The sequence below is a fragment of the Nerophis lumbriciformis genome, linkage group LG38 (genome assembly GCF_033978685.3).
Source record: "Nerophis lumbriciformis linkage group LG38, RoL_Nlum_v2.1, whole genome shotgun sequence".
Taxonomy (NCBI): Eukaryota; Metazoa; Chordata; class Actinopteri; order Syngnathiformes; family Syngnathidae; genus Nerophis; species Nerophis lumbriciformis.
The window spans coordinates 9,463,623-9,490,925 of record NC_084585.2 but is presented as its reverse complement, the minus strand read 5'-3'; the positions used below and the strand labels follow the sequence as shown (position 1 = coordinate 9,490,925).

Below are 27,303 nucleotides of genomic sequence, written 5' to 3'. Positions count from 1 at the left end.
AGGTCTGTTTGTTAGCGCCTGCGCAGTTTGTATTGAAATTATTACGAAGGACACGAGTGTTGCTTTTTTCTTTAAGTACACGTTTTGCCGTGCACCTCTTTTATTTTTGTTTTATTACGTTTTTTGGAGAGTGCGTGGTTTTTTTTCTGTATTTTTGTACCACGTCATGTCCATAGATCAAACAAGACGCCGACAGAGGGGACGCAAGTTGAGTGACGTAACCAGGCTTTATTGTCATTGGCTGCTACAGCGCGCTGACGTAGCTACCCGTGTTTTTAATCACGTGTTACGCTGAGAATTAAAAAGGAATATATATGGGCGGATAAATGTTGCGTTTGTTAAAATTGGGAAAAGTAAATTAAAAAATATTGCGATCATTTCTGGTAAGTAAGAGTTGGGCCAGAATAGGTTGAAAAAGGTACGGAAGTGCGCATTTTGAAAGACAGCCTTTGTATGTATTATTCGAAAAAAAAGCACTAAACGTAATGTAAGGACGATTTCAATGACGACTCACTCATCATTTTTGCGAGTTTCTGCGTCATAAACGGGGAAGAAAGAAAGACGAACATGTACACAAATACGCGATCTTTGATTTTTCTAACCGGAAGCTCGCCTCTGAAGCCGCCGGAAGTGATTCCTACCGTCATTCCTCGGTCTATTCCAACGTATTTGCAGAACGAGAAGCAAGAGACGGTAATTTTTTCTAACATAAAGACATTTATAAAGCCTTATATTGCAAACATGTCATTTTCCTAGATCTTTTGGCTGTCTCCGTTGTTTCGGCGCTGTCACGTTAGCTAGCATGTTTAGCGAGGCGGCTACCCGCATTAGCAAGCATTGTTACAAATATTCGGCGGTTAAGCGGCTTCCCGACAGATTGAGGGCATCCATTTATTTTTTAAATGTCATCATTCTGTAATTCGAAATGAAATATACTGTACAATGTAATTTAAAACGGTAATTGTTCAATTTTTTTTTTTTTTATTTTATAAACCTTTTATTTATACATTTCAACATTTACAAACAGTTGAGAAATAATAATCAAAGTAAGTACAAAAAAAACCAGTACAAAACAGTAAATTCAAAGTAACTAAAATAGAATGCAAAATATTAGGGGTGTACCGGTACACAAAAATTTCGGTTCGGTACGTACCTCGGTTTAGAGGTCACGGTTGGGTTAATTTTCGGTAAGAAAACAACGAAATTTTGGGGTTATTTGTTTACCAAATGTGCAAAATCTTCCACCAAAAATATTTTTCTTAGTGGAATATTTGATGTGAAGTCCATCCATCCATCCATCTTCTTCCGCTTATCCGAGGTCGGATCGCGGGGGCAGCAGCCTAAGCAGGGAAGCCCAGACTTCCCTCTCCCCAGCCACTTCGTCCAGCTCCTCCCGGGGGATCCCGAGGCGTTCCCAGGCCAGCCGGGAGAGATAGTCTTCCCAGCGTGTCCTGGGTCTTCCCCGTGGCCTCCTACCGGTCGGACGTGCCCGAAACACCTTCCTAGGGAGGCGTTCGGGTGGCATCCTGACCAGATGCCCGAACCACCTCATCTGGCTCCTCCATGTGGAGGAGCAGCGGCTTTACTTTGAGCTCCCCCCCGGATGACAGAGCTTCTCACCCTATCTGTAAGGGAGAGCCCTGCCACTCGGCGGAGGAAACTCATTTCGGCCGCTTGTACCCGTGATCTTGTCCTTTCGGTCATGACCCAAAGCTCATGACCATAGGTGAGGATGGGAACGTAGATCGACCGGTAAATCGAGAGCTTTGCCTTCCGGCTCAGCTCCTTCTTCACCACAACGGATCGATACAGCGTCCGCATTACTGAAGACGCCGCACCGATCCGCCTGTCGGTCTCACGATCCACTCTTCCCCCACTCGTGAACAAGACTCCGAGGTACTTGAACTCCTCCACTTGGGGCAAGATCTCCTCCCCAACCCGGAGATGGCACTCCACCCTTTTCCGGGATGTGAAGTAATCACATCAATAGGTCAATAATTCATAATAACATTGATTTTGATTCAATTCAACAGTCTTACTGTTCAAACTGTGTGTAAAGTTACAGGGGCCAAAATTAATAAATATACTTGTGAAATAAAACCTGTGCCTTGCTTTTAATGGATACTTAGGCCTACTACGCTACTGTATTTTAATGTCGGACATTATGGTGGTACTTAGAGCAGCGGTCCCCAAACTACGGCCCAAGTAAAAAAAAAAGTTTTTAATATCCATCCCATCCGTTTTTTACCGCTTGTCCCTTTTTATTTTTTTAAAATCTGTCCTTTCTGATCCATTTTTGACCACTTGTTACTCTCGGTGTCTCCTAGCCGCTCAGGCAAATCATATTGTCTAAAAATGCACTTTTCCATCGATAACGGGACATCAAGTGCACACTCTTTCAGTTAATTATAGTGTGCAAGGAATATATATATTTATATATATACAGGTAAAAGCCAGTAAATTAGAATATTTTGAAAAACTTGATTTATTTCAGTAATTGCATTCAAAAGGTGTAACTTGTACATTATATTTATTCATTGCACACAGACTGATGCATTCAAATGTTTATTTCATTTAATTTTGATGATTTGAAGTGGCAACAAATGAAAATCCAAAATTCCGTGTGTCACAAAATTAGAATATTACTTAAGGCTAATACAAAAAAGGGATTTTTAGAAATGTTGGCCAACTGAAAAGTATGAAAATGAAAAATATGAGCATGTACAATACTCAATACTTGGTTGGAGCTCCTTTTGCCTCAATTACTGCGTTAATGCGGCGTGGCATGGAGTCGATGAGTTTCTGGCACTGCTCAGGTGTTATGAGAGCCCAGGTTACTCTGATAGTGGCCTTCAACTCTTCTGCGTTTTTGGGTCTGGCATTCTGCATCTTCCTTTTCACAATACCCCACAGATTTTCTATGGGGCTAAGGTCAGGGGAGTTGGCGGGCCAATTTAGAACAGAAATACCATGGTCCGTAAACCAGGCACGGGTAGATTTTGCGCTGTGTGCAGGCGCCAAGTCCTGTTGGAACTTGAAATCTCCATCTCCATAGAGCAGGTCAGCAGCAGGAAGCATGAAGTGCTCTAAAACTTAGTGATGACATGGCACCCCAAACCATCACCCAACCATGCAAATTTTGCATTTCCTTTGGATATCGAGGTCCCAGAGTCTGGAGGAAGACAGGAGAGGCACAGGATCCACGTTGCCTGAAGTCTAGTGTAAAGTTTCCACCATCAGTGATGGTTTGGGGTGCCATGTCATCTGCTGGTGTCGGTCCACTCTGTTTCCTGAGATCCAGGGTCAACGCAGCCGTCTACCAGCAAGTTTTAGAGCACTTCATGCTTCCTGCTGCTGACCTGCTCTATGGAGATGGAGATTTCAAGTTCCAACAGGACTTGGCGCCTGCACACAGCGCAAAATCTACCCGTGCCTGGTTTACGGACCATGGTATTTCTGTTCTAAATTGGCCCGCCAACTCCCCTGACCTTAGCCCCATAGAAAATCTGTGGGGTATTGTGAAAAGGAAGATGCAGAATGCCAGACCCAAAAACGCAGAAGAGTTGAAGGCCACTATCAGAGCAACCTGGGCAACACCTGAGCAGTGCCAGAAACTCATCGACTCCATGCCACGCCGCATTAACGCAGTAATTGAGGCAAAAGGAGCTCCAACCAAGTATTGAGTATTGTACATGCTCATATTTTTCATTTTCATACTTTTCAGTTGGCCAACATTTCTAAAAATCCCTTTTTTGTATTAGCCTTAAGTAATATTCTAATTTTGTGACGCACGGAATTTTGGATTTTCATTTGTTGCCACTTCAAATCATCAAAATTAAATGAAATAAACATTTGAATGCATCAGTCTGTGTGCAATGAATAAATATAATGTACAAGTTACACCTTTTGAATGCAATTACTGAAATAAATCAAGTTTTTCAAAATATTCTAATTTACTGGCTTTTACCTGTATATAACAAAGTGCAAAGCCATAGGCTCACTCAATTTAATGAAGTCAGTATTTTTCAACCACTGTGCCGCGGCGCACTAGTGTGCCGTGACATATTGTCTGGTGTGCCGTGGGAAATTATGCAGCTTCACCTAATTGGTCCAAAAAATATATTTTTTGCAAGTCAACAATTGTATGTGAAAGTTAAAGTACTAATGATTGTCACACACACACTAGGTGTGGCGAAATTATTCTCTGCATTTGACCCATCACCCATCACCCATCACCCTTGATCACCCCCTGGGAGGTGAGGGGAGCAGTGGGCAGCAGCGGTGGCCGCGCCCGGGAATCATTTTTGGTGATTTAACCCCCAATTCCAACCCTTGATGCTGAGTGCCAAGCAGGGAGGTAATGGCTCCCATTTTTATAGTCTTTGGTATGACTTGGTCGGGGTTTGAACTCACAACCTACCGATCTCAGGGTGGACACTCTAACCACTAGGCCACTGAGTATGTTGTCTGTCTATCTGTGTTGGCCCTGTGATGAGGTTGCAACTTGTCCAGGGTGTACCCCGCCTTCCGCCCGAATGCAGCTGAGATAGGCTCCTGCAACCCCAAAAGGGACAAGCGGTAGAAAATGGATGGATGGAATAATTATAATCTGCAAATAATGTGCCGTTGCTTAATGTCTGTGCTGTGTAGAACTCGGCAGGGTAACCACGTAATACTCCATGTCAGTAGGTGGCAGCGGGTAGTTCATTGCTTTGTAAAAGTTGGAATGTGTCGGGTGAGACAAGGATGATTTGTTGTGATCCCAATATGCAGACCGCAGCGGGAGGTAGCGTGTAGGGGGAAAAAAGGTGTGCAATGCTTAAAACAAAAATGAAGAAAAGGGAAAGGAAAAGACAATGGCTATGCAAAGCGAAAGTAAAACCGAACTGGCTACAAAGTAAACAGAAACAAAATGCTGGATGACAGCAAAAACTTACGGCGGCCACAAAGTACATCCGTACATGACATGACAATCAACAATGTCCACACAAAGAAGGATAGCAACAACTTAAATAGCCTTGCTTGCTAACACAAAGCAGGTGCGGGGAATAGTATGGCGTCACATTAGTGCCAAAAATCCGAGCGCATAAAAACTGTAATCGCGCGCTGATTCTCCACTTCGTGCGCGCGCGCGACACCCTTTTGCGCGGGCGCTGTGTACTCCTGGCATCTCTCCTCGCGCTGTCATGTTTCTTTTTGGCACTTTGGGGGCGGGTATGCTTAGACGGCCCCTCCTTTCTGATTGGCTGTGAGCATTTTACATATGACCAATCATTCTCCAGCGTAGCAACGTTGTAGCCATCTTACCTCGGACATCTAGCCTCAATCATTACATTGATGTCAATGGTACATGTACTAATTAAATTACCATAACTTGCTCGATTTTCGACCAATTTACAAACGGTTTGCCTTGTTACAAATCTTATTACCGTACATGTAGATATGACATAGGATGCTGTACCTGTTGAAATTACCTCTTTCGCTTTAAAAAAAAAAGACTTAATTGTGCAACATAGTTGTGTAGGGTCAGTGTTAGTCAGTTCTCTGATTATTTTAAACTGTTTCAGAATACATTATTAAAAGCTATTTTTAACATTTTAAAAACAAAATTCAAAGATTATTTCATTAATTTTATTCCTGAATCAAAAGAAATTCCATAAATTAGAAAACAAATGTTCAAGAAGAAGTGAAAATATAAAATAATGTTATGGTTGGATGTTATTGCTGGTGGACCAGTTCTGGCTGAAAGATGTGATTATGGTGTTTGTTGTCTTATTATTTATTTGGGTCACATTTTGTATTAGCCTGTATTGTGTTTATGTGGTATGAAATAACCTTCATCAGCGCGCGACATTTTTTTATCCACTTCTTCCTCTGTAAATCTTGATGCATATTGACGATGACTCGCCCTGCTATACCGTATTTTCCGCACCATAAGGCGCCCTGGGTTAAAAGCCGCGCCTTCAATGAACGGCATATTTCAAAACTTTGTCCACCTATAAGCCGCCCGGTGTTGTAAGCCGCATCTAACTGCGCTAAAGGAATGTCAAAAAAACAGTCAGATAGGTCAGTCAAACTTTAATAATATATTAAAAACCAGCGTTCTAACAACTCTGTTCACTCCCAAAATGTACGCAAATGTGCAATCACAAACATACGTATATCAACATGGACAGAGCTGCGTGAAAAAAGCCACCCGGCCTCTTCGCGTAAACTTAAACTTACCTTAACCACTCGCTCATCTTTTCTTCATCCATCCCTTCGAGTTAGCTTTTATGATGACGCCGGCTGGAAAGGTCTCTTTTGGCAAGGTCTTCCTTTTGAATATCACCATGGGTGGAAGTTTCTGGCCATTAGCATGGCAAGCTAGAACCACAGTGAAGGATGACTTCTCATTCCCTGTGGTGCGAATATTCACCGTACGTGCTCCCGTTGTATCCAGTGCGGTTCACAGGAATATCAGTTGCTGTGAAATAGTAATCCGTGTGCGGATGGAGAGATTGCGTCTTTTCATGAACCGGATCCCTGACGCTTAGTAGGAGCCATTTTGTGGTCTTTACAGATGTAAACACACAAAGGAAATGAAACGTACGGTATATCCGCGCGCTTTTTCTTCTTCTACGCGGGCGGGTGGTTGCTTACAGTAGAAGAAGAAGCGCTTCCTGTTCTATGGGGGCGGGTGCTTACCTTGGCGGTTGCTTGCGTAAAAGAAGAAGCGCTTCCTGTTCTACCGGGAAAAAAGATGGCGGCTGTTTACCGAAGTTGCGAGATCGAAACTTTATGAAAATGAATCGTAATATTAATCCATATATAAAGCGCACCGGGTTAAAAGCCGCACTGTCAGCTTTTGAGTAAATTTGTGGTTTTTAGGTGCGGCTAATAGTGCGGAAAATACGGTACTTCTGATTGGCTCTGAGCATTTTTCAGCGTTTTTCGCCTGACCAATCAGAAAGAAGGGGCCGTCTAAGCATACCCGCCCCCAAAGTGCCAAAAAGAAACATGACAGCGCGAGGAGAGATGCCAGGAGTACACAGAGAGCGCGCAGAAAGGCGTCGCGCGTGCGCAGAAAGGCACCGCGCGCGCGCAGAAAGGCACCGCGCGCGCACAGAAAGGCACCGCGCGCGCAAAAGGGTGTCGCGCGCGCACGAAGTAGAGAATCGGCGCGCGATAACAGTTTTTATGCGCTCGGATTTTTGGCACTAATGTGACGCCATAGAATAGCGCTCAAAGGAAGTCATGAAACTGCTACAGGAAAACACCAACAAAACAGGAAGGGCCACTAAAATAACAGCGCGAGGCAAGAACTAAAGCACTACACACAGGAAAACACAAACAAACTCAAAATAAGGCACGAAGACCTGGCGGAGTTAAAAAATGTTAATGTTTCCTGCTGGTGGGTGCCTCCGTATTTTTTAATGAAAAAAAATGTGCCTTGCCTCAAAAAAGGTTGAAAAACACTGCAGTAAATAACTTAAATTTGGAACACGGTGTCATTGTTTTCACAGCTTTTTGGTCGTTAGAGGTAGAGAGTGTTTTAATGTAGAGTACTAATTCTTTTTTTAGAGGCACAAAAAACAGGTCGGGTATTGAGAAACTTACATTTATGAATATAAAACTTAGCCAATAGTATAATGAGGTTGCAAAGGTATAACATTTTTTTCATACAGTAAATCCAAATAGCACATCTTTAAAACAAAGCACAAATTTGTCATGAATATTGTCCAGGATGAAAGGACAGATGCCCTGTCATAGTGAAGGAGTGCTTTCACAAGTCCAAAACAGGTGGTAAACAGTCTCTGGATGCATGTTACATAAGGTGCAGGTAACATCAATGTCCTTCTTGTATCTAACCATCACAGTCTTCATGAATGATTTAGAAGATAATCTCTTTGACTTTGTTGGTAAGTAAATACCTGTTAGGAAGGGACCACGTTTTGACCCAGCAGATGTCATTCACAACAATATTCCAGAGCGCAATTACATAGATGGTAATTGTTAAATATAACGTTCTGTAGTTTAACAATGACATATTTCCCTGTCCTTCCTTTTAGTAACGGTTATATTAATGGTATTGTTCTACAAAAAACAAAGTAGTCTTCTTACTTAGACAGGGTACACTCTCACTACCAGTATAGTACTTAGTAATATATTGTTAAAAAATAATAAATGGCCATTTGATGGTCTCCTGCTGGCCCCACTATGGACTGGACTCTTCACTATTATGTTAGATCCACTATGGACTGGACTCTCACAATATTATGTTAGATCCACTATGGACTGGACTCTCACTTTTATGTTAGATCCACTATGGACTGGACTCCTACAATATTATGTTAGATCCACTATGGACTGGACTCTCACAATATTATGTTAGATCCACTGTGGACTGGACTCCTACAATATTATGTTAGATCCACTATGGACTGGACTCTCACAATATTATGTTAGATCCACTGTGGACTGGACTCTCACAATATTATGTTAGACCCACTATGGACTGGACTCTCGCAATATTATGTTAGACCCACTATGGACTGGACTCTCACAATATTATGTTAGACCCACTATGGACTGGACTCTCACAATATTATGTTAGACCCACTATGGACTGGACTCTCACTATTATGTTAGATCCACTATGGACTGGACTCTCACAATATTATGTTAGACCCACTGTGGACTGGACTCTCACTATTATGTTAGATCCACTATGGACTGGACTCTCACACTATTATGTTAGATCCACTATGGACTCGTCTCTATCACACTATTATGCTAGATCCACTATGGACTGGACTCTCTCACCATAATGCCAGATCCACTATGGACTGAACTCTCACTATTATGTTAGATCCACTATGGACTGGACTCTCACACTATTATGTTAGATCCACTATGGACTGGACTCTCACAATATTATGCTAGATTCACTATGGACTGGACTCTCACACTATTATGTTAGATCCACTATGGACTGGACTCTCACAATATTATGTTAGATCCACTATGGACTGGACTCTCACAATATTATTTTAGATCCACTATGGACTGGACTCTCACAATATAATGTTAGAACCACTATGGACTGAACTCTCACAATATTATGTTAGATCCACTATGGACTGGACTCTCACTTTTATGTTAGATCCACTATGGACTGGACTCCTACAATATTATGTTAGATCCACTATGGACTGGACTCTTACAATATTATGTTAGATCCACTGTGGACTGGACTCTCACAATATTATGTTAGACCCACTATGGACTGGACTCTCACAATATTATGTTAGACCCACTATGGACTGGACTCTCACTATTATGTTAGATCCACTATGGACTGGACTCTCACAATATTATGTTAGACCCACTGTGGACTGGACTCTCACTATTTTGTTAGATCCACTATGGACTGGATTCTCACACTATTATGTTAGATCCACTATGGACTGGTCTCTATCACACTATTATGCTAGATCCACTATGGACTGGACTCTCTCACCATAATGCCAGATCCATTATGGACTGAACTCTCACACTATTATGTTAGATCCACTATGGACTGGACTCTATCCCTATTATGTTAGATCCACTATGGACTGGACTCTCACACTATTATGTTAGATCCACTATGGACTGGACTCTCACACTATTATGCTAGATTCACTATGGACTGGACTCTCACACTATTATGTTAGATCCACTATGGACTGGACTCTCACACTATTATGTTAGATCCACTATGGACTGGACTCTCACAATATTATGTTAGATCCACTATGGACTGGACTCTCACAATATTATTTTAGATCCACTATGGACTGGACTCTCACAATATAATGTTAGATCCACTATGGACTGGACTCTCACATTATTATGTTAGATCCACTATGGACTGGACTCTCACACTATTAATTAGATCCACTCGACATCCATTGCACCGGTCCCCTCCAAGGTTTCTCATTGTTATCCCATTGGGTTTCGGTTTTTCTTGCCCTGATGTGAGATCTGAGCCGAGGATGTCGTTGTGGCTTGTGCAGCCCTTTGAGACACTCGTGATTTAGGGCCATATAAGTAAACATTGATTGATTGACGTTGATTTTGTTCTTCAGATTTGACTATGAGTGCTGTTGTACCCAACCATCGACGGACTAAGCCTGGAGGTAATAACTTATTTCATGCATTTCCTGGTCAAAGCTAGCAATCATGATTCAAAATGTCAATTCTGTATCCATTGCAGGCATCAAGCCAGCATCAGCGGTCAGTGGCGCGGGAGGGCCGACGTCCCAGATCCCCGGTCTGTCCCAGAGTGCCGACCAAAGTGCCCCAGCAGAGAGGGTCAGTGGCCGGCGTGTTGGGATCTTTGCGTCAGACTCAGATTATACCAAGCTTGCAAAGCAAGGTGGCCACAAAGGTAGTCATTTCTCAGATCTATGCTATAACATGTTGCACAATTGTAATGTGTTGCTCTGCCCTCGCCCCTGAAGGACTGTTGAGCCATGATGCTGATGATGAGGACCAACCTAAGAAAGCCTACAGTCCAAATGACTGGTTTGCAGGTGATCACTCAAACAGGTAAATAAATCAACAGAAAGTCTGGTTTAGTACGGTTGTTTTGCCACATTTTGGCGCCTCACCGTTTCTATCTGGGAAAAAAAAAAAAAACAATACAGTAGAACCCGTTCATGTCGACCAATTCATTAAGTCCTGGTCCTCTTGTGTTTTTCCAAAAAGTGTCAGTTTAAGCGGACAAATTTGACAAACATTGTCGACCGCTTTTGTCGAAATAAAATATGAGACTCAAATGAGTCATTTCTATGGAAATACGTATGTTTTTGACGACATGTGTTGAAACTATACATATATATATATATATATGTATAGTTTCAACACATGTCGTCATATATATATATATATATATATATATATGTATATATATATTAGAGATGTCCGATAATATCGTACTGACAATATTATCGGCCGATAAATGCTTTAAAATGTAATATCGGAAATTATCGGTATCGATTTCAAAAAGTAAAATGTATGACTTTTTAAAACGCCGCTGTACAGAGTGGTACACGGACGTAGGGAGAAGTACAGAGCAGTTGCGTCTCCCAGTCGTACTTGCCAACCCTCCCAATTTTCCAGGGAGACTCCCGAATTTCAGTGCCCCTCCCGAAAATCTCCCGGGGCAACCATTCTCTGGAATTTCTCCCGATTTCCACCCAGACAACAATATTGGGGGCGTGCCTTAAAGGCACTGCCTTTGCGTGCCGGCCCAGTCACATAATATTTACGGATTTTCACACACACAAGTGAATGCAATCATACTTGGTCAACAGCCATACAGGTCACACTGAGGGTGGCCGTATAAACAACTTTAACACTGTTACAAATATGCGCCAAACTGTGAACCCACACCAAACAAGAATGACAAACACATTTCGGGAGAACGCCCGCACCGAAACACAACATAAACACAACAGAACAAATACCCAGAATCCCTTGCAGCACTAACTCTTCCGAGACGCTACAGTATGCTACCCCCTACCACCCACCCGACCGCAACCCCGCCCACCTCAGCCTCCTCAAGCATGTCCCAAATTCCAAGCTGCTGTTTTGAGGCATGTTATAAAAAAAAGAATGCACTTTGTGACTTCAATAATAAATATGGCAGTGCCATGTTGGCATTTTTTTCCATAACTTGAGTTGATTTATTTTGGAAAACCTTGTTACATTGTTTAATGCATCCAGCGGGGCATCACAACAAAATTAGGCATAATAACGTGTTAATTCCACGACTGTATATATCGGTATCGGTTGATATTGGAATCAGTAATTAAGAGTTGGACAATATCAGAATATCAGATATCGGCAAAAAAGCCATTATCGGACATCTCTAAAATATATATATATATTAATACTATGATCAATGTTAATTACAAACTAAATGTGGGATATAAATAATAATGGAAGTATAATTGTTTGTATATAGCAGGGGTGCTCACACTTTTTCTGCAGGCGAGCTACTTTTCAATTGATCAAGTCCTGGGGATCTACCTCATTCATATATATAATTTATATTTACTTATTTATGAAATATATGTTTTTGTTAATAAGTTAAAGGTGTTTAATGATAATACAAGAATGTTTAATACACATAGTTAATATTTTTAATAAATTAAAGGTGTTTAATGATAATACAAGTATGTTTAATACATATAGTTAATATTGTTAACAAGTTAAAGGTGTTTAAAGATAATGCAAGCATGTTTAATACATATAGTTAATATTGTTAACAAGTTAAGGTGTTTAAAGATAATACAGGCATGTTTAACACATATAGATTCCTTTCTTTCATGAAGACAAGAATATAAGTTGGTGTATTACCTGATTCTGATGACTTGCATTGATTGGAATCAGACAGTGGTGCTAAAAACGTCCGCATTTTCGAATGGAGGAGAAAAAAGTCCTCCTTTCTGTCCAATACCACATGAAAGTGGTTGGGTTTTGGCATCTTATTTGTCCAGCTTCCGTACTCCTTTGTATACACTTTACAAGAAATACATTGTCGGCAAACTCCGTAGCTTGCTAGCTTGTGCACGCCAGCTTTCTGAGACTTGTTTTGTTAGCGCAACTGTGCAGTCGGTCTTTGGAGTTTTGACGACAGGTACGGCGCCAGAGTCTGTTGAAATAAAGTGTTTCTCGCCTTCCAGTCGGTAATTTTAATGAGCTGGCAGCAGCCAGCGTCATCTCAGAAGACCCTCGGGTGCCGTGAATGTCAATCAAGTGACGAAAGTGACGTAATAGTGAAGATTTATGATCGCTCATTTTTAGGACTATTTTTTTAATGCCTGGCTGGTGATCGACTGACACACCCTCCGAGATCGACCGGTAGCTCGCGATCGACGTAATGAGCACCCCTGGTATATAGTATATAATTGGTACAAAGGTTTAACTAACACGTGTGCAAGGATATTTCACATGTCTTCACTGTGTATATAATTGAACAGTGTTTATGTTGTGTACAAGGTGTATTTATAATATGTTGTGCTAAGGAAATTTCATAATTTTTGGAAGCTCATCTTGTATTTGACATTGTTTATAGGGTTAGGCGCATTAAGGGTTCAACTTCAGCCTGAACCCTTTCGGTCTGCAACATTTTCAATGTATGAATGTACAACTGTTTGTTTATGTAGAACTGTTTGTTTATTTTGTTGACCACTGACCGAAGAAATAATAATAAACTAAGCTAAACGTGCAACAAAATTACCGCAGCAGGTCTGTTAGATAAAAGTTGGGTTGCGCGATACGTCTCATAGATCTAGTTTTGGCCAGCAATACAGCTACAGTATCAACACTGTTGTCATATCATGGTAGTACATTTCGACGACACATTCGAGCTGTGTTCCACAGAGAGGACAAAAGCATCCTCAGCACAATTTATGGTGTCAGCAGCTCATGTCTGTCCACAGTGCGAGTGACAAATCTTCACCTCTTTGGCGGTAAATAACCTACTTAAATTACAAGTTTCATCATTGGAGGACAAGGAACAGCTCAACATGCATCACTACACTCCGTAGGAGGATACAGGAAGCCATGCTAAGCTAGAGTTTGTGAATGTAAAGGGGTGGGTGGATCGATACAAATATTAACAGTAACAATACCAAGTGTAGAATAAGTATATGGTCAATAGTGATTAGATCGATACTTTTTACTATCACAAAATCTTTTTTTTTGTCATTGTTTACAAACTAGGGAAACAAGTAATCTGACTCTCGCCAGATCCTTGTAGTTCGCTGAGCTCCACTCAAGGATCTGGGACCGAGGGCAATGCAAACTCCTTCAAGATAGCAAAAAATAATGAACCAATGAGGATCGCCGGGCGGGATTTCATAGATGTGACGTAGCGCCGAAGCGACTGTTTGATTCAAACAACAATAGCAGCACGCAGAGAGGAGTCGTGTGCTGACGTTGATTCTGCTATTGCAACTCTTTTGTCAAATTTATCGAATATTTAATATAACATGATATATTTAATGTAACTTTTCGCTCTGTCGTTATCCAATATGTCAGCTGTTCTGTTTTAGATTTCCCAGCGTGGCTCTCATCAGCGTCACGGGTTGATTTCCATGTGAGTGGTTGAAGGAGCACCTCATTCAACATAACGGACAAGTGGTTTATCCAATCACGTACAATGATTTTTTTTTTTACAAAGCCCCACCTTCTGAAATACATCTCCTATTAAGAAGTCCCAGATCCTTGTGTGGAGCTCAGTCAACTACAAGGATCTGGCGAGAGTCAGGTTAGGAAACAAGTCCATGGACACAGTAAAAAACAAAGGATTGAAATCAGAGTTGTCGTAAATCAGTAGTTGTTGCTTATGTTAGCCATTTTTGCACTGTTGATAATATGCTGAGATAGGCTCCAGCGACCCCAAAAGGGATAAGCGGTAGAAAATGGATGAATGGATGGATGGATGGATAATGTGATACATTTTTAAAACAAAAACGAATAAGGAATTATTAAATTAACGTTGTTCTAAAGCCATACTGTGTGTTTAATTATAATTGTGATCAAAAATGTATTCATTCAATAATATTGAAAATTTAAAGTATAACTATTGGTATGGCCGATACTGCCCCTATAATTACTTGGTATTGGATCTAGACCAGACCTGGGCAATTATTTTGCCTCGGGGGCCAAATTTAGAGAAACATGTGTCTGGGGGCCGGTATATCTATTTTTAGGAACACTAATATGAAACCGCACAATAATGTCTGATTGAATGCTAAAAACGTTGTGACAGACCGCCTTAAAAAAAACACAATGGAATTTTAAAAAATTTTTACTGAATGAGACACCAAGAATGTACATGAAAATAAAGAATGTTGCAATATTAACTATGAAGGATAAAACACTGAATATTGACACCATATGAACGTCACACCCCTTCTCCATCGACATATTTTACAATCAAGCGAAACGCAACAAACACAGCAAAATACGAACGCGAAGGGTAAAAAAAACCTCATCTACAATCTGATATATGTGATATATCACTAAGCTTTAGAACTTTGTTGTAAAAATCTCCTTCCGCGTCGGTCCCTGACACCCACATTTCAGGCTGGCCTGTGTGGAAACGCTCCCCACCCACACCGCTTGGTGCCTCGTCTGAGCTGCTGTGACTTAGATTACCATAGTAACTAATTCGATTACCAAAGCACCAGATTCCAACCATTGAAATACTTTGTATAGTTGAAGACTTACGGTCATTAGAAAACATCACTGCACATCATAATGGCAGCTACACTTTCCATCTTAAAGATCTATAAAAATGTTTTGGGAATGTCCGGCGGGACAGATTGAAGAGCTTAACGGGCCGCATTTGCCCGGGTCTGATCTAGACCCACGTTTGTAGCATCGGCCAAAACTAATAAAGTTAAAGTTAAAGTACCAATGATTGTCACACACACACTAGGTGTGGCGAAATTATTCTCTGCATTTGACCCATCACCCTTGATCACCCCCTGGGAGGTGAGGGGAGCAGTGGGCAGCAGCGGTGGCTGCGCCCGGGAATCATTTTGGTGATTTAACCCCCAATTCCAACCCTTGATACTGAGTGCCAAGCAGGGAGGTAATGGGTCCCATTTTTATAGTCTTTGGTATGACTCGGCCGGGATTTGAACTCCCAACCTACCGATCTCAGGACGGACACTCTAACCACTAGGCCACTGAGTAGGTACCACTAGGCCACTGAGTAATGTTAAGTATCGAAACAACAGAACAATAAATGGTTACTGAATTTTAAAAGTGTATACCGTATTTTTCGGAGTATAAGTCGCACCTGCCGAAAATGCATAATAAAGAAGGAAAAAAACATATATAAATCGCACTGGAGCCCGGCCAAACTATGAAAAAAACTGCGAGTTATAGTCCGAAAAATACGGTATTTGTTTTTGGTTGACAAAATGTTTGCGGCATCACTTGATTGGATAGGAGAAGTATTTGTTCATACAATATGTTACTGCAATTTGCTTTCACGTAAAAAAACAAACATATTTAAGGTGAGGCACATTAATGTTGCCTCGGCGGTGCCGACGGATCAATGACGTGTTGTGGACATTTTAGGTCATATCACCCATCCCTCTAGATAAGAGTATAAAATATATGAAAACACAAGAGTCAAGTCGACTTAAGCGGGTTCCACTGTAGTGCAAGAAAGTGTCATCCTAAAACATCGATTAATTCCAAAAATGAGAAGCCCCAGAATGCAATGCGTGCGCCTCAATGTGGTTTTGTACTTGCAGCGGAAGCAAAGCAACGTCTCCCAACAGCCAGCTGAAGGGCGGCAGGCAGCCTTTGCTTGCACCGTTTGGCACTGATAACAGTTCGACCTGGGAAAGAGAGACCGATAGCTTTACTCATGATAAAGATAAGGTGAAGCCACCAAGAGTCACCATCTTTCTTTATTTTTTTTTATCCGCTCCCCCCTTTTTCTTGCATCACGTTCCATTTTTTTTTTTTTTAACTTTGCTCCATCTTTATGGTGTCATTACCGGCTGCTTTTCCATTAGAAGCAATTTTCATTTGTAGTCACATCATCATTTTGTGGTCCACTCACCACACAATGCATTCCGCTTTAAGTTCTCCCTTTTTTTGCCGTGCAAGTGTGCGCGTTTCTGAGACACTTAGTCACCTGTTGTCCTGCAGATGTCTCCTGACCTCACCGCCGCTGAGATGGAGCAGCTCTCTTTGAGCAACAAATATAAGAGAATGTGAGTACACCCCGTAGCGGCGCATGTGGTGGCGACAGGGTGGAGGTGTGGCTTAAGGCCACCCGCTGTGCTCTCTCTGCAGGTGTCATGATAAGCGGACCCCGCCGGTCAGCATGTCCAAGCTGCTGAGTCATGGCTACGTGGAGGACAAAAAGAAGTCTCCCAATGACGACGATGCCTCAAGTACAGTACTTTACACACAGACTTCTGCTATGTCTCAAGTTGCACATTAGCACCTACACTTTGTCTTTCAAGTGCAAACAGTAAGTGCATTCACACTGAAAAGTATGGGGAAGTTTGGAAATAATGACCATTTTTTGATGATTTGAGGTTGGACACCGTCCATGGAAATTACTAATAATAATAATAATAATACATTTTATTTATAAGGCGCCTTTCTGGGCACTCAAGGACACCATACAAAATCACAACAATAAAATCAAATTGGATAAAAAAACAACAAAGTGAAAAGAAAAGATGATTACAATGAATAAGCAGTCAGGAATAGGTGTGTTTTGAGTCTTGATTTGAAGAGGGATATTGAATCTAAGTTGCGAAGGTCTGGTGGTAAAGAGTTCCAAAGATGTGGGGCAGAGCGGCTGAAAGCTCGGGCACTAGAGATGCGCGGATAGGCAATTATTTCATCCGCAACCGCATCACAAAAGTCGTCAACCATCCGCATCCACCCGAAGTAACATTTAATCAAAACCGCACCCGCCCGTTGTTATATATCTAATATAGACGATGCAAGGCATTAGTGAGGTTATAAAGCTTTTGCCTGTTAAAGAAAGGAGACTGATCCAATGCAGCAGAGACATTCAATGCGTGCCACGCTGTCACGGCCCAGACGCACACCAGTGCGCAATCATCTGGGAGCCGCGCTGAGCGCACGTCCAAGCGCGTGGAGGTGCGATGTCCCTCGCACCCGCGGCGGCTCCACCCGGGCTCGCGCCCGAGGCTTCAGCGCGCACCGCGGCGGCCATCCTACTCGTCGCGGCCTAGCCCTCGCGGCTCTCGCTGCCGGCGACGGCCGGGTATGGGCCCGACGCTCCAGCGCCATTCATTTTCAGGGCTAGTTGATTCGGCAGGTGGGTTGTTACACACTCCTTAGCGGGTTCCGACTTCCATGGCCACCGTCCCGCTGTCTATATCAACCAACACCTTTTCTGGGGTCTGATGAGCGTCGGCATCGGGCGCCTTAACCCGGCGTTTGGTTCATCCCGCAGCGCCAGTTCTGCTTACCAAAAGTGGCCCACTCGGCTCACCAGGGTGAGCCCCACCCCTTTCGTGAGCGCACTGCGCGCGGAGTGACCCCTGTTACGAGCCCCCGGCCACGGGGGTGGCGCGCAGGTAAGCTGCTTACCTGCTGCGCGTGACGCCGGCCGCGGCGGGGTGTCGGTGGTGACCCTGGACGTGCGTCGGGCCCTTCTCGCGGATCACCTCAGCTACGGCTCCCGGTGGGGCCCTCTCGGGGGAAGGGGCCTCGGTCCCGGACCCCGGCGAGGCGTCCCTTCTCCGCTCCGTAAAAGTGTCCATCTCTTTTTTTTTTTCTTCTTCTGTTGTGGCATATGCTGCAGGTGCCTGCTCGTTTTTCGTATGTGGGTAACAACATTTAACTATGTATATACAGGTAAAAGCCAGTAAATTAGAATATTTTGAAAAACTTGATTTATTTCAGTAATTGCATTCAAAAGGTGTAACTTGTACATTATATTTATTCATTGCACACAGACTGATGCATTCAAATGTTTATTTCATTTAATTTTGATGATTTGAAGTGGCAACAAATGAAAATCCAAAATTCCGTGTGTCACAAAATTAGAATATTACCTAAGGCTAATACAAAAAAGGGATTTTTAGAAATGTTGGCCAACTGAAAAGTATGAAAATGAAAAATATGAGCATGTACAATACTCAATACTTGGTTGGAGCTCCTTTTGCCTCAATTACTGCGTTAATGCGGCGTGGCATGGAGTCGATGAGTTTCTGGCACTGCTCAGGTGTTGCCCAGGTTGCTCTGATAGTGGCCTTCAACTCTTCTGCGTTTTTGGGTCTGGCATTCTGCATCTTCCTTTTCACAATACCCCACAGATTTTCTATGGGGCTAAGGTCAGGGGAGTTGGCGGGCCAATTTAGAACAGAAATACCATGGTCCGTAAACCAGGCACGGGTAGATTTTGCGCTGTGTGCAGGCGCCAAGTCCTGTTGGAACTTGAAATCTCCATCTCCATAGAGCAGGTCAGCAGCAGGAAGCATGAAGTGCTCTAAAACTTGCTGGTAGACGGCTGCGTTGACCCTGGATCTCAGGAAACAGAGTGGACCGACACCAGCAGATGACATGGCACCCCAAACCATCACCCAACCATGCAAATTTTGCATTTCCTTTGGAAATCGAGGTCCCAGAGTCTGGAGGAAGACAGGAGAGGCACAGGATCCACGTTGCCTGAAGTCTAGTGTAAAGTTTCCACCATCAGTGATGGTTTGGGGTGCCATGTCATCTGCTGGTGTCGGTCCACTCTGTTTCCTGAGATCCAGGGTCAACGCAGCCGTCTACCAGCAAGTTTTAGAGCACTTCATGCTTCCTGCTGCTGACCTGCTCTATGGAGATGGAGATTTCAAGTTCCAACAGGACTTGGCGCCTGCACACAGCGCAAAATCTACCCGTGCCTGGTTTACGGACCATGGTATTTCTGTTCTAAATTGGCCCGCCAACTCCCCTGACCTTAGCCCCATAGAAAATCTGTGGGGTATTGTGAAAAGGAAGATGCAGAATGCCAGACCCAAAAACGCAGAAGAGTTGAAGGCCACTATCAGAGCAACCTGGGCAACACCTGAGCAGTGCCAGAAACTCATCGACTCCATGCCACGCCGCATTAACGCAGTAATTGAGGCAAAAGGAGCTCCAACCAAGTATTGAGTATTGTACATGCTCATATTTTTCATTTTCATACTTTTCAGTTGGCCAACATTTCTAAAAATCCCTTTTTTGTATTAGCCTTAAGTAATATTCTAATTTTGTGACACACGGAATTTTGGATTTTCATTTGTTGCCACTTCAAATCATCAAAATTAAATGAAATAAACATTTGAATGCATCAGTCTGTGTGCAATGAATAAATATAATGTACAAGTTACACCTTTTGAATGCAATTACTGAAATAAAAAGTTTTTCAAAATATTCTAATTTACTGGCTTTTACCTGTATATTTCCGAATTGGTTTAACTGCCACCCGCCTGAATCTATTTAAAATCTAATTTTTTTTTATTTCAACCGCCCAACCCGACCCGGTGTTCATTTATTTACACATATACACACAGATAACACTCATCTACTCATTGTTGAGTTAAGGATTGAATTGTCCATCCTTGTTCTATTCTCTGTCACTATTTTTCTAACCATGCTGATGATGCATTGCTGTGTGGCACCCACAAAAGTGCTTTCATCAAATGCACTAGATGGCAGTATTGTCCTGTTTAAGAGTGTCACAACATTGCTGTTTACCGCAGACAAACTGCTTTACGGTAGACGTGACTGCTGTTGTTGTGTGTTGTTGCCGCGCTGGGTCTGGAAGGACGTTAATGAAACTGCCTAACAATAAACCCACATAAGAAACAAAGAACTCGCCCTCTATCATTCTACAGTTATAACGTGATTGGGCAATTACGCTGTTTATTTTGTGGGAAAGCGGACTCAGGTCCGCATGGACCTGAGTCCGCCTGAATTTCGGGAGATTTTCGGGAGAAAATTTCTCCCGGGAGGTTTTCAGGAGAGGCGCTGAATTTCGGGAGTCTCCCGGAAAATCCGGGAGGGTTGGCAAGTATGATACTATCCTCTGGACCCCCTGTCAAAAGCTTCTTCTAGCTTATTTGGGGGACCCTTTCACGTACCAACATCTTTAAATGATGATATTTCACTACTATTGTAATTGTTATATGGTATTGTGAATAAACTTGAAACTAAACTAAACTAAAGGGTGATATGAAAAAAATTATGATCATTTTTTTTGCCATATCTTAGCCCAGCCCTAACTCAGACCTGTTTGTCTCCTTCTGTGCCTGTGAGACAGTTTGATATTAACTGTCAAAGAAATCAATCCAATCAACATTATATATGTATTTTCTATTAAATACTCTCATAGTTCAATAATGGCCCTTTGGTTGTGTGCATGTTAACGTCTGTTAGTCCCAGGATGTCCAAACACAGCTGATACACTTTGTGCTGTGGTCGCGCTCTTCTCTTCCACTCAGAGACGAAGCAACATTTTAATATCTGCTGGTCAATACAGAGTGGCATCATGGTCCTTTCATCTTCCACTCAATGGATGTTTACAAGTGTCTGCTGAGGCGATCAGATTACATTTGGTCGCTTTCTGGAAGTCTCTTCTATCATTTTATCAGGTGCAATATAACGTTACACCTTCCAGGAGCGTTGGACTTATTGCAGCCTCCAGAAGCCAATAAGAAAAAAAAGTACATGGGGAATATGCATAGACAGATTTGACTGGAAACACCCACATTTAAATGTTGCTGTACCCATACTTGCCAACCCTCCCGGATTTTCCGGGAGACTCCCGAAATTCAGCGCCTCTCCCGAAAACCTCCCGGGACAAATTTTCTCCCGAAATTCAGGCGGAGCTGGAGGCCCCGCCCCCTCCAGCTCCATGCGGACCTGAGTGACGTGTTGACAGCCTGTTCTCACGTCCGCTTTCCCACAATATAAACAGCTAATGATCGAGGGCGAGTTCTTGGTTTCTTATGTGTGTTTATTGTTAGGCAGTTTCATTAACGTCCTCCCAGCGCGGTAACAACACACAACAGCAGTCAAGTTTTAGTCCCCTCGTAAAGCAGTTTGTCTGCCGTAAACAGCAATGTTGTGACACTTTTAAACAGGACAATACTGCCATCTACTGTACATGCATATGTGACCCACCCATAATGTGTCACATTTTTGTGTTGATTTATTTATTTTATTTTGTGGTTTGAATTCGTTTTTGGAGCTGTCATTACACATTTATCAGTATTCACATTGGTCAGTAGGGGGCAGTAGGGCGTTTCTTCCCAATTGAATGCTATCACCTGCAGACCGGAAGTGTCTTGTCATTCTGATGAGCGCAACCAGTCTGTGAACAATTGAAACGTCCTGTGTCCTTTTTCCTCCTGTATAACAGGTTAGTTTTGGTGAATCAACTCACTGAATAATATCCATGTGATCTTTATAAGTTTAAGTACACATTCTGATGGTGGAGCCTAACTCTAAAGTGTTTGTGAGTTGTAGTTTGTATTTGTGAATGAATCCAGTGCACAGCTGCAGTAATCAATACAAAAAGGCGACGTGAGTGGCAATGTTTATATAGGAACTTCTGATCCTAATTCAGACTCCCAAATTAGAGCTCCTGTTTTCTTATTGATTTTATAATGTATATTTGTATAATGTGTGTGTTCTGAAATAGTGACAGAGAATAGAACAAGGATGAACAATTCAACCCTTAACTCAACAATGACTAGATGAGTGTTATGTGTGTGTACCGTATATGTGTAAATAAATGAACACTGATATTCAAGTATTTCTTTTTTATATATATATATATATATATATATATATATATATATATATATATATACAGGTAAAAGCCAGTAAATTAGAATATTTTGAAAAACTTGATTTATTTCAGTAATTGCATTCAAAAGGTGTAACTTGTACATTATATTTATTCATTGCACACAGACTGATGCATTCAAATGTTTATTTCATTTAATTTTGATGATTTGAAGTGGCAACAAATGAAAATCCAAAATTCCGTGTGTCACAAAATTAGAATATTACTTAAGGCTAATACAAAAAAGGGATTTTTAGAAATGTTGGCCAACTGAAAAGTATGAAAATGAAAAATATGAGCATGTACAATACTCAATACTTGGTTGGAGCTCCTTTTGCCTCAATTACTGCGTTAATGCGGCGTGGCATGGAGTCGATGAGTTTCTGGCACTGCTCAGGTGTTATGAGAGCCCAGGTTGCTCTGATAGTGGCCTTCAACTCTTCTGCGTTTTTGGGTCTGGCATTCTGCATCTTCCTTTTCACAATACTCCACAGATTTTCTATGGGGCTAAGGTCAGGGGAGTTGGCGGGCCAATTTAGAACAGAAATACCATGGTCCGTAAACCAGGCACGGGTAGATTTTGCGCTGTGTGCAGGCGCCAAGTCCTGTTGGAACTTGAAATCTCCATCTCCATAGAGCAGGTCAGCAGCAGGAAGCATGAAGTGCTCTAAAACTTGCTGGTAGACGGCTGCGTTGACCCTGGATCTCAGGAAACAGAGTGAACCGACACCAGCAGATGACATGGCACCCCAAACCATCACTGATGGTGGAAACTTTACACTAGACTTCAGGCAACGTGGATCCTGTGCCTCTCCTGTCTTCCTCCAGACTCTGGGACCTCGATTTCCAAAGGAAATGCAAAATTTGCATGGTTGGGTGATGGTTTGGGGTGCCATGTCATCTGCTGGTGTCGGTCCACTCTGTTTCCTGAGATCCAGGGTCAACGCAGCCTTGTGCATCTTGAATGAAGGCGCATAGTGACAGACTTCAGTCGAGGGGGAGAATGCATCGCCGACACAGTCTCTGTGCAATTGTGCAGCTGTTTTCCCCTAAGCACCCAGGATTATAGGGCCCACAAAGAAAAAGGTGAAAAGAAGCGGGTAGATATTGCAGTGGTGTGCACAGTACACTACAGCCATGGTTGCCAAGCTTTTTTTCTTGTCTGTTTATCTGTGTTGGCCCTGCGATGAGGTTGCGACTTGTCCAGGGTGTACCCCGCCTTCCGCCCGATTGTAGCTGAGATAGGCTCCAGCGCCCCCCGCAACCCCAAAAGGGAATAAGCGGTAGAAAATGGATGGATGGATGGAGATTTTATTTGTAAAAAAAGCACTTTACATTGAGTAAACAACCTCAAAGTGCTACAGTGTATTAATAAAAGAAAATACTTGGCTCTCCAAGTACCACCATATTAACATTAAAATAGAGTAACCTAGTAGGCCTAAGTTATGGGTTATACTTGTATAGCGCTTTTCTACCTTCAAGGTACCGTATTTTTCGGACTATAAGTCGCTCCGGAGTATAAGTCGCACCGGCCGAAAATGCATAATAAAGAAGGAAAAAAACATAAGTTGCACGTGGCGTGGTTGGGAGAGTGGCTGTGCCAGCAGCCTGAGGGTTCCTGGTTCAATCCCCACCTTCTACCAACCTAGTCACGTCCATTGTGTCCTTGAGCAAGACACTTCACCCTTGCTCCTGATGGGCCGTGATTAGGGCCTTGCATGGCAGCTCCCGCCATCAGTGTGTGAGTGTGTGTGTGAATGGGTGAATGTGGAAATAGTGTCAAAGCGCTTTGAGTACCTTGAAGGTAGAAAAGCGCAATACAAGTATAACCCATTTACATTTACACTGGAGTATAAGTCGCATTTTTGGGGGAAATTTTTTTGATAAAAGCCAACACCAAGAATAGACATTTGAAAGGCAATTTAAAATAAATAAAGAATAGTGAACAGTATGTTAACGTAACATATTATGGTAAGAGTCATTCAAATAACTATAACATATAGAACATGCTATACGTTTACCAAACAATCTGTCACTCCTAATCGCTAAATCCCATGAAATCTTATACTAGTCTCTTACGTGAATGAGATAAATAATATTATTTGATATTTTACGCTAATGTGTTAATCATTTCACACATAAGTCGCTCCTGAGTATAAGTCGCACCCCCGGCCAAACTATGAAAAAAAACTGCCACTTATAGTCCGAAAAATACGGTACATCATATAAAAAGATGATTCTTAGTTTTTATTCTAATTCAGGTCCAATAAGCCCAAATAGCAAAGAGAAATTAAAAAAAAGCATGTAAACAAACAGCTTGGGCCTTAAGAATTAAGTACCGTATTTTCCGCACCATAAGCCGCCCCGTGTTATAAGCCGCGCCTTCAATGAACGGCATATTTCAAAACTTTGTCCACCTATAAGCCGCCCCGTGTTATAAGCCGCATCTAACTGCGCTACAGGGAATGTCAAAAAAACAGTCAGATAGGTCAGTTAAACTTTAATAATATATTAAAAACCAGCGTTCTAACAACTCTGTTCACTCCCAAAATGTACGGTAATGTGCAAATGTGCAATCACAAACATAGTAAAATTCAAAATACTGCAGAGCAATAGCAATAACTTAATGTTGCTCGAACGTTAATGTCACAACACACAAAATAAACATAACACTCACTTTCTGAAGTTATTCTTCATTCATAAATCCCTCGAATTCTTCTCCTACGGTGTCCGAATTAAAAAGTTGGGCGAATACTACGGGATCCAAAATGGCCGGCTCCGTCTCGTCGAAGTCATCAGAGTCAGTGTTGCTGTTGTTTTTCCAGCAGTTACGTGAATCCTGCCTTCCGGAAAGCTCGGACCACAGTTGAGACCGAAATATCCGCCCAGGCATTTACGATCCACTGGCAGATGTTGGCGTATGTCGTCCGGCGCTGTCTCCCTGTCTTAGTGAATGTGTGTTCGCCTTCGGTCATCCATTGTTCCCACGCCGTTCGCAGTCATGCTTTAAATGCCTTGTTGACACCAATATCGAGCGGTTGGAGTTCTTTGGTTAATCCACCCGGAATGACGGCGAGTGTTGTATTTGTGTGCTTCACTTGTTTTTTGACACCATCTGTGATGTGGGCGCGCATGGAGTCGTATATCAACATGGACGGAGCTGCGTGAAAAAAGCCACCCGGCCTCTTCGCGTAAACTTCCCTTAACCACTCGCTCATCTTTTCTTCATCCATCCATCCCTTCGAGTTAGCTTTTATGATGACGCCGGCTGGAAAGTTCTCTTTTGGCAAGGTCTTCCTTTTGAATATCACCATGGGTGGAAGTTTCTGGCCATTAGCATGGCAAGCTAGAACCACAGTGTGTCGCTTAGTAGGAGCCATTTTGTGGTCTTTACAGATGTAAACACACAAAGGAAATGAAACGTAATACCCGCGCGCTTCTTCTTCTATGGGGGCGGGTGCTTACCTTGGCGGTTGCTTACCGTAGAAGAAGAAGCACTTCCTCTTCTACGGGGAAAAAAGATGGCGGCTGTTTACCGTAGTTGCGAGACCTAAACTTTATGAAAACGAATCTTAATATTAATCCATATATAAAGCGCACCGGGTTATAAGCCGCACTGTCAGCTTTTGAGTAAATTTGTGGTTTTTAGGTGCGGCTAATAGTGCGGAAAATACGGTACAAGTATGGAAGTGAGCAAAGTGAGAGACAGCTTGTGCGTGTTGTAATAATTTTTAAAACGTTTGCTTGTTTTGCAGGCGTGAGCTCGGAGCAAACGAGCACCGTGGCGACTGAGGACGTGGAAGAGCTGGAGTAGTCCTTCCCACATTCACTCTCTCCTTGTACATCCACTGACTGTTTGTACTCACGTTTATGCAGAGGTACGAGTCCTTCTTTTCATTTGCTTCGGTTTTGGGGGTTGGAAAAAAAGCATTTTATCGAGTAGACGTGACGCTGTTGTTTTTTTTGATTTTGTAACGCAATTCCTCGATTTGACAGGCGACTTTTGAGCAGGTTGGAAACTACTGTAACCATTTGGTCCTGTAAACAATGTTTCCATCTTGAGACAATTTGTGTGAAGATGGAGCAAGTAGACGTGTTTGTGCTAATGACTCTTAGTTGAAGTGACGTGACGTATGATTTGTTTTGGAGTGTGTCGGAGCTGCAGGTGGGTCCAAGCCCGCCGCTCTTACGGTTTACATATTTACCTTGTAATTGTGCAAATATTTCTGTTTTTCAGCATAAACACACTAAATACACACCATGCATCTTTCATTCGCTCGCACAGAAGGTTTCAGTGGTAAGCAGCGCTTAAACGTGTCAAATTGCAGTTTTAAAATGTGCCAAATGTTAAACGGAGGCCTCGCGTGTTTAATTGGAATCCTGTTAGATCGTTACTTTATTCAGTTGGTGAGGAAATGTTTTGCTGAGCTTTACATGCACGTCCAAACAGTTTGGACATCCGTCCTGCTGCACCAGTAAAAATACGACAACTGAAATGGAATACCCCAAACACACTTTTCACTCGACTCACATTCCTTTTTCAGCATCAGTGTTAAAAGCTGACAGTGATGAGAAAATACAATGACACTTAATGTTTTAACAGACAAAAACAAACCATTTTGAAGAGGGAAATGATGCAGCTATCACAGAAATTAACACAAAGGGCACTTTGTTATTAAAAACTTGTGTGATGTGTCTCTAAATGACAAGATTATGATATTGTTCGTTTAGGAGCACAGGTTTGTTTTTATTTATGGTTCATGTATTTCTCACAGTTGTACCAAAGTGGGGACCAAGTGTGGCTAGTTTGTCCGATACTGGGGTTTTTGTTTGCATTCAAAAGGAGGGAAGAAGAGGCAGCTTCAATCAGGCAAATGTAATATACCCCACACATATGTTTTATTTCAATAAATGAGCATGTGCATGTA

The 27,303-nt window shown here is 42.3% G+C and overlaps 1 protein-coding gene across 2 annotated transcripts; it reads left to right on the top strand.

Annotated features, from left to right (window-relative positions):
- lg38h7orf57 (linkage group 38 C7orf57 homolog) lies at positions 1-27,303 on the top strand. Of its 2 annotated transcripts, none has more exons than XM_061932322.1 (8): positions 1-208; positions 10,113-10,163; positions 10,241-10,414; positions 10,488-10,575; positions 16,311-16,440; positions 16,714-16,778; positions 16,861-16,961; positions 26,131-27,303. In XM_061932322.1, exons 2-8 carry the CDS (start codon positions 10,121-10,123, stop codon positions 26,187-26,189), a joined length of 660 nt encoding a protein of 219 aa, XP_061788306.1. In that variant the 5' UTR covers positions 1-208; positions 10,113-10,120; the 3' UTR covers positions 26,190-27,303. The 2 variants fall into 2 exon arrangements, with proteins under 2 accessions (XP_061788306.1, XP_061788305.1); XM_061932321.2 differs by lacking the exon at positions 1-208 and adding an exon at positions 571-693.

Excerpts from the sequence above, each read along its gene's own strand:
- lg38h7orf57 (XM_061932322.1), top strand. The coding sequence starts at position 10,121 with ATGAGTGCTGTTGTACCCAACCATCGACGGACTAAGCCTGGAG. Across the intron at positions 16,441-16,713 it reads TTACTCATGATAAAGATAAG|ATGTCTCCTGACCTCACCGC; the intron begins GTGAAGCCACCA and ends GTTGTCCTGCAG. Across the intron at positions 16,962-26,130 it reads CAATGACGACGATGCCTCAA|GCGTGAGCTCGGAGCAAACG; the intron begins GTACAGTACTTT and ends CTTGTTTTGCAG.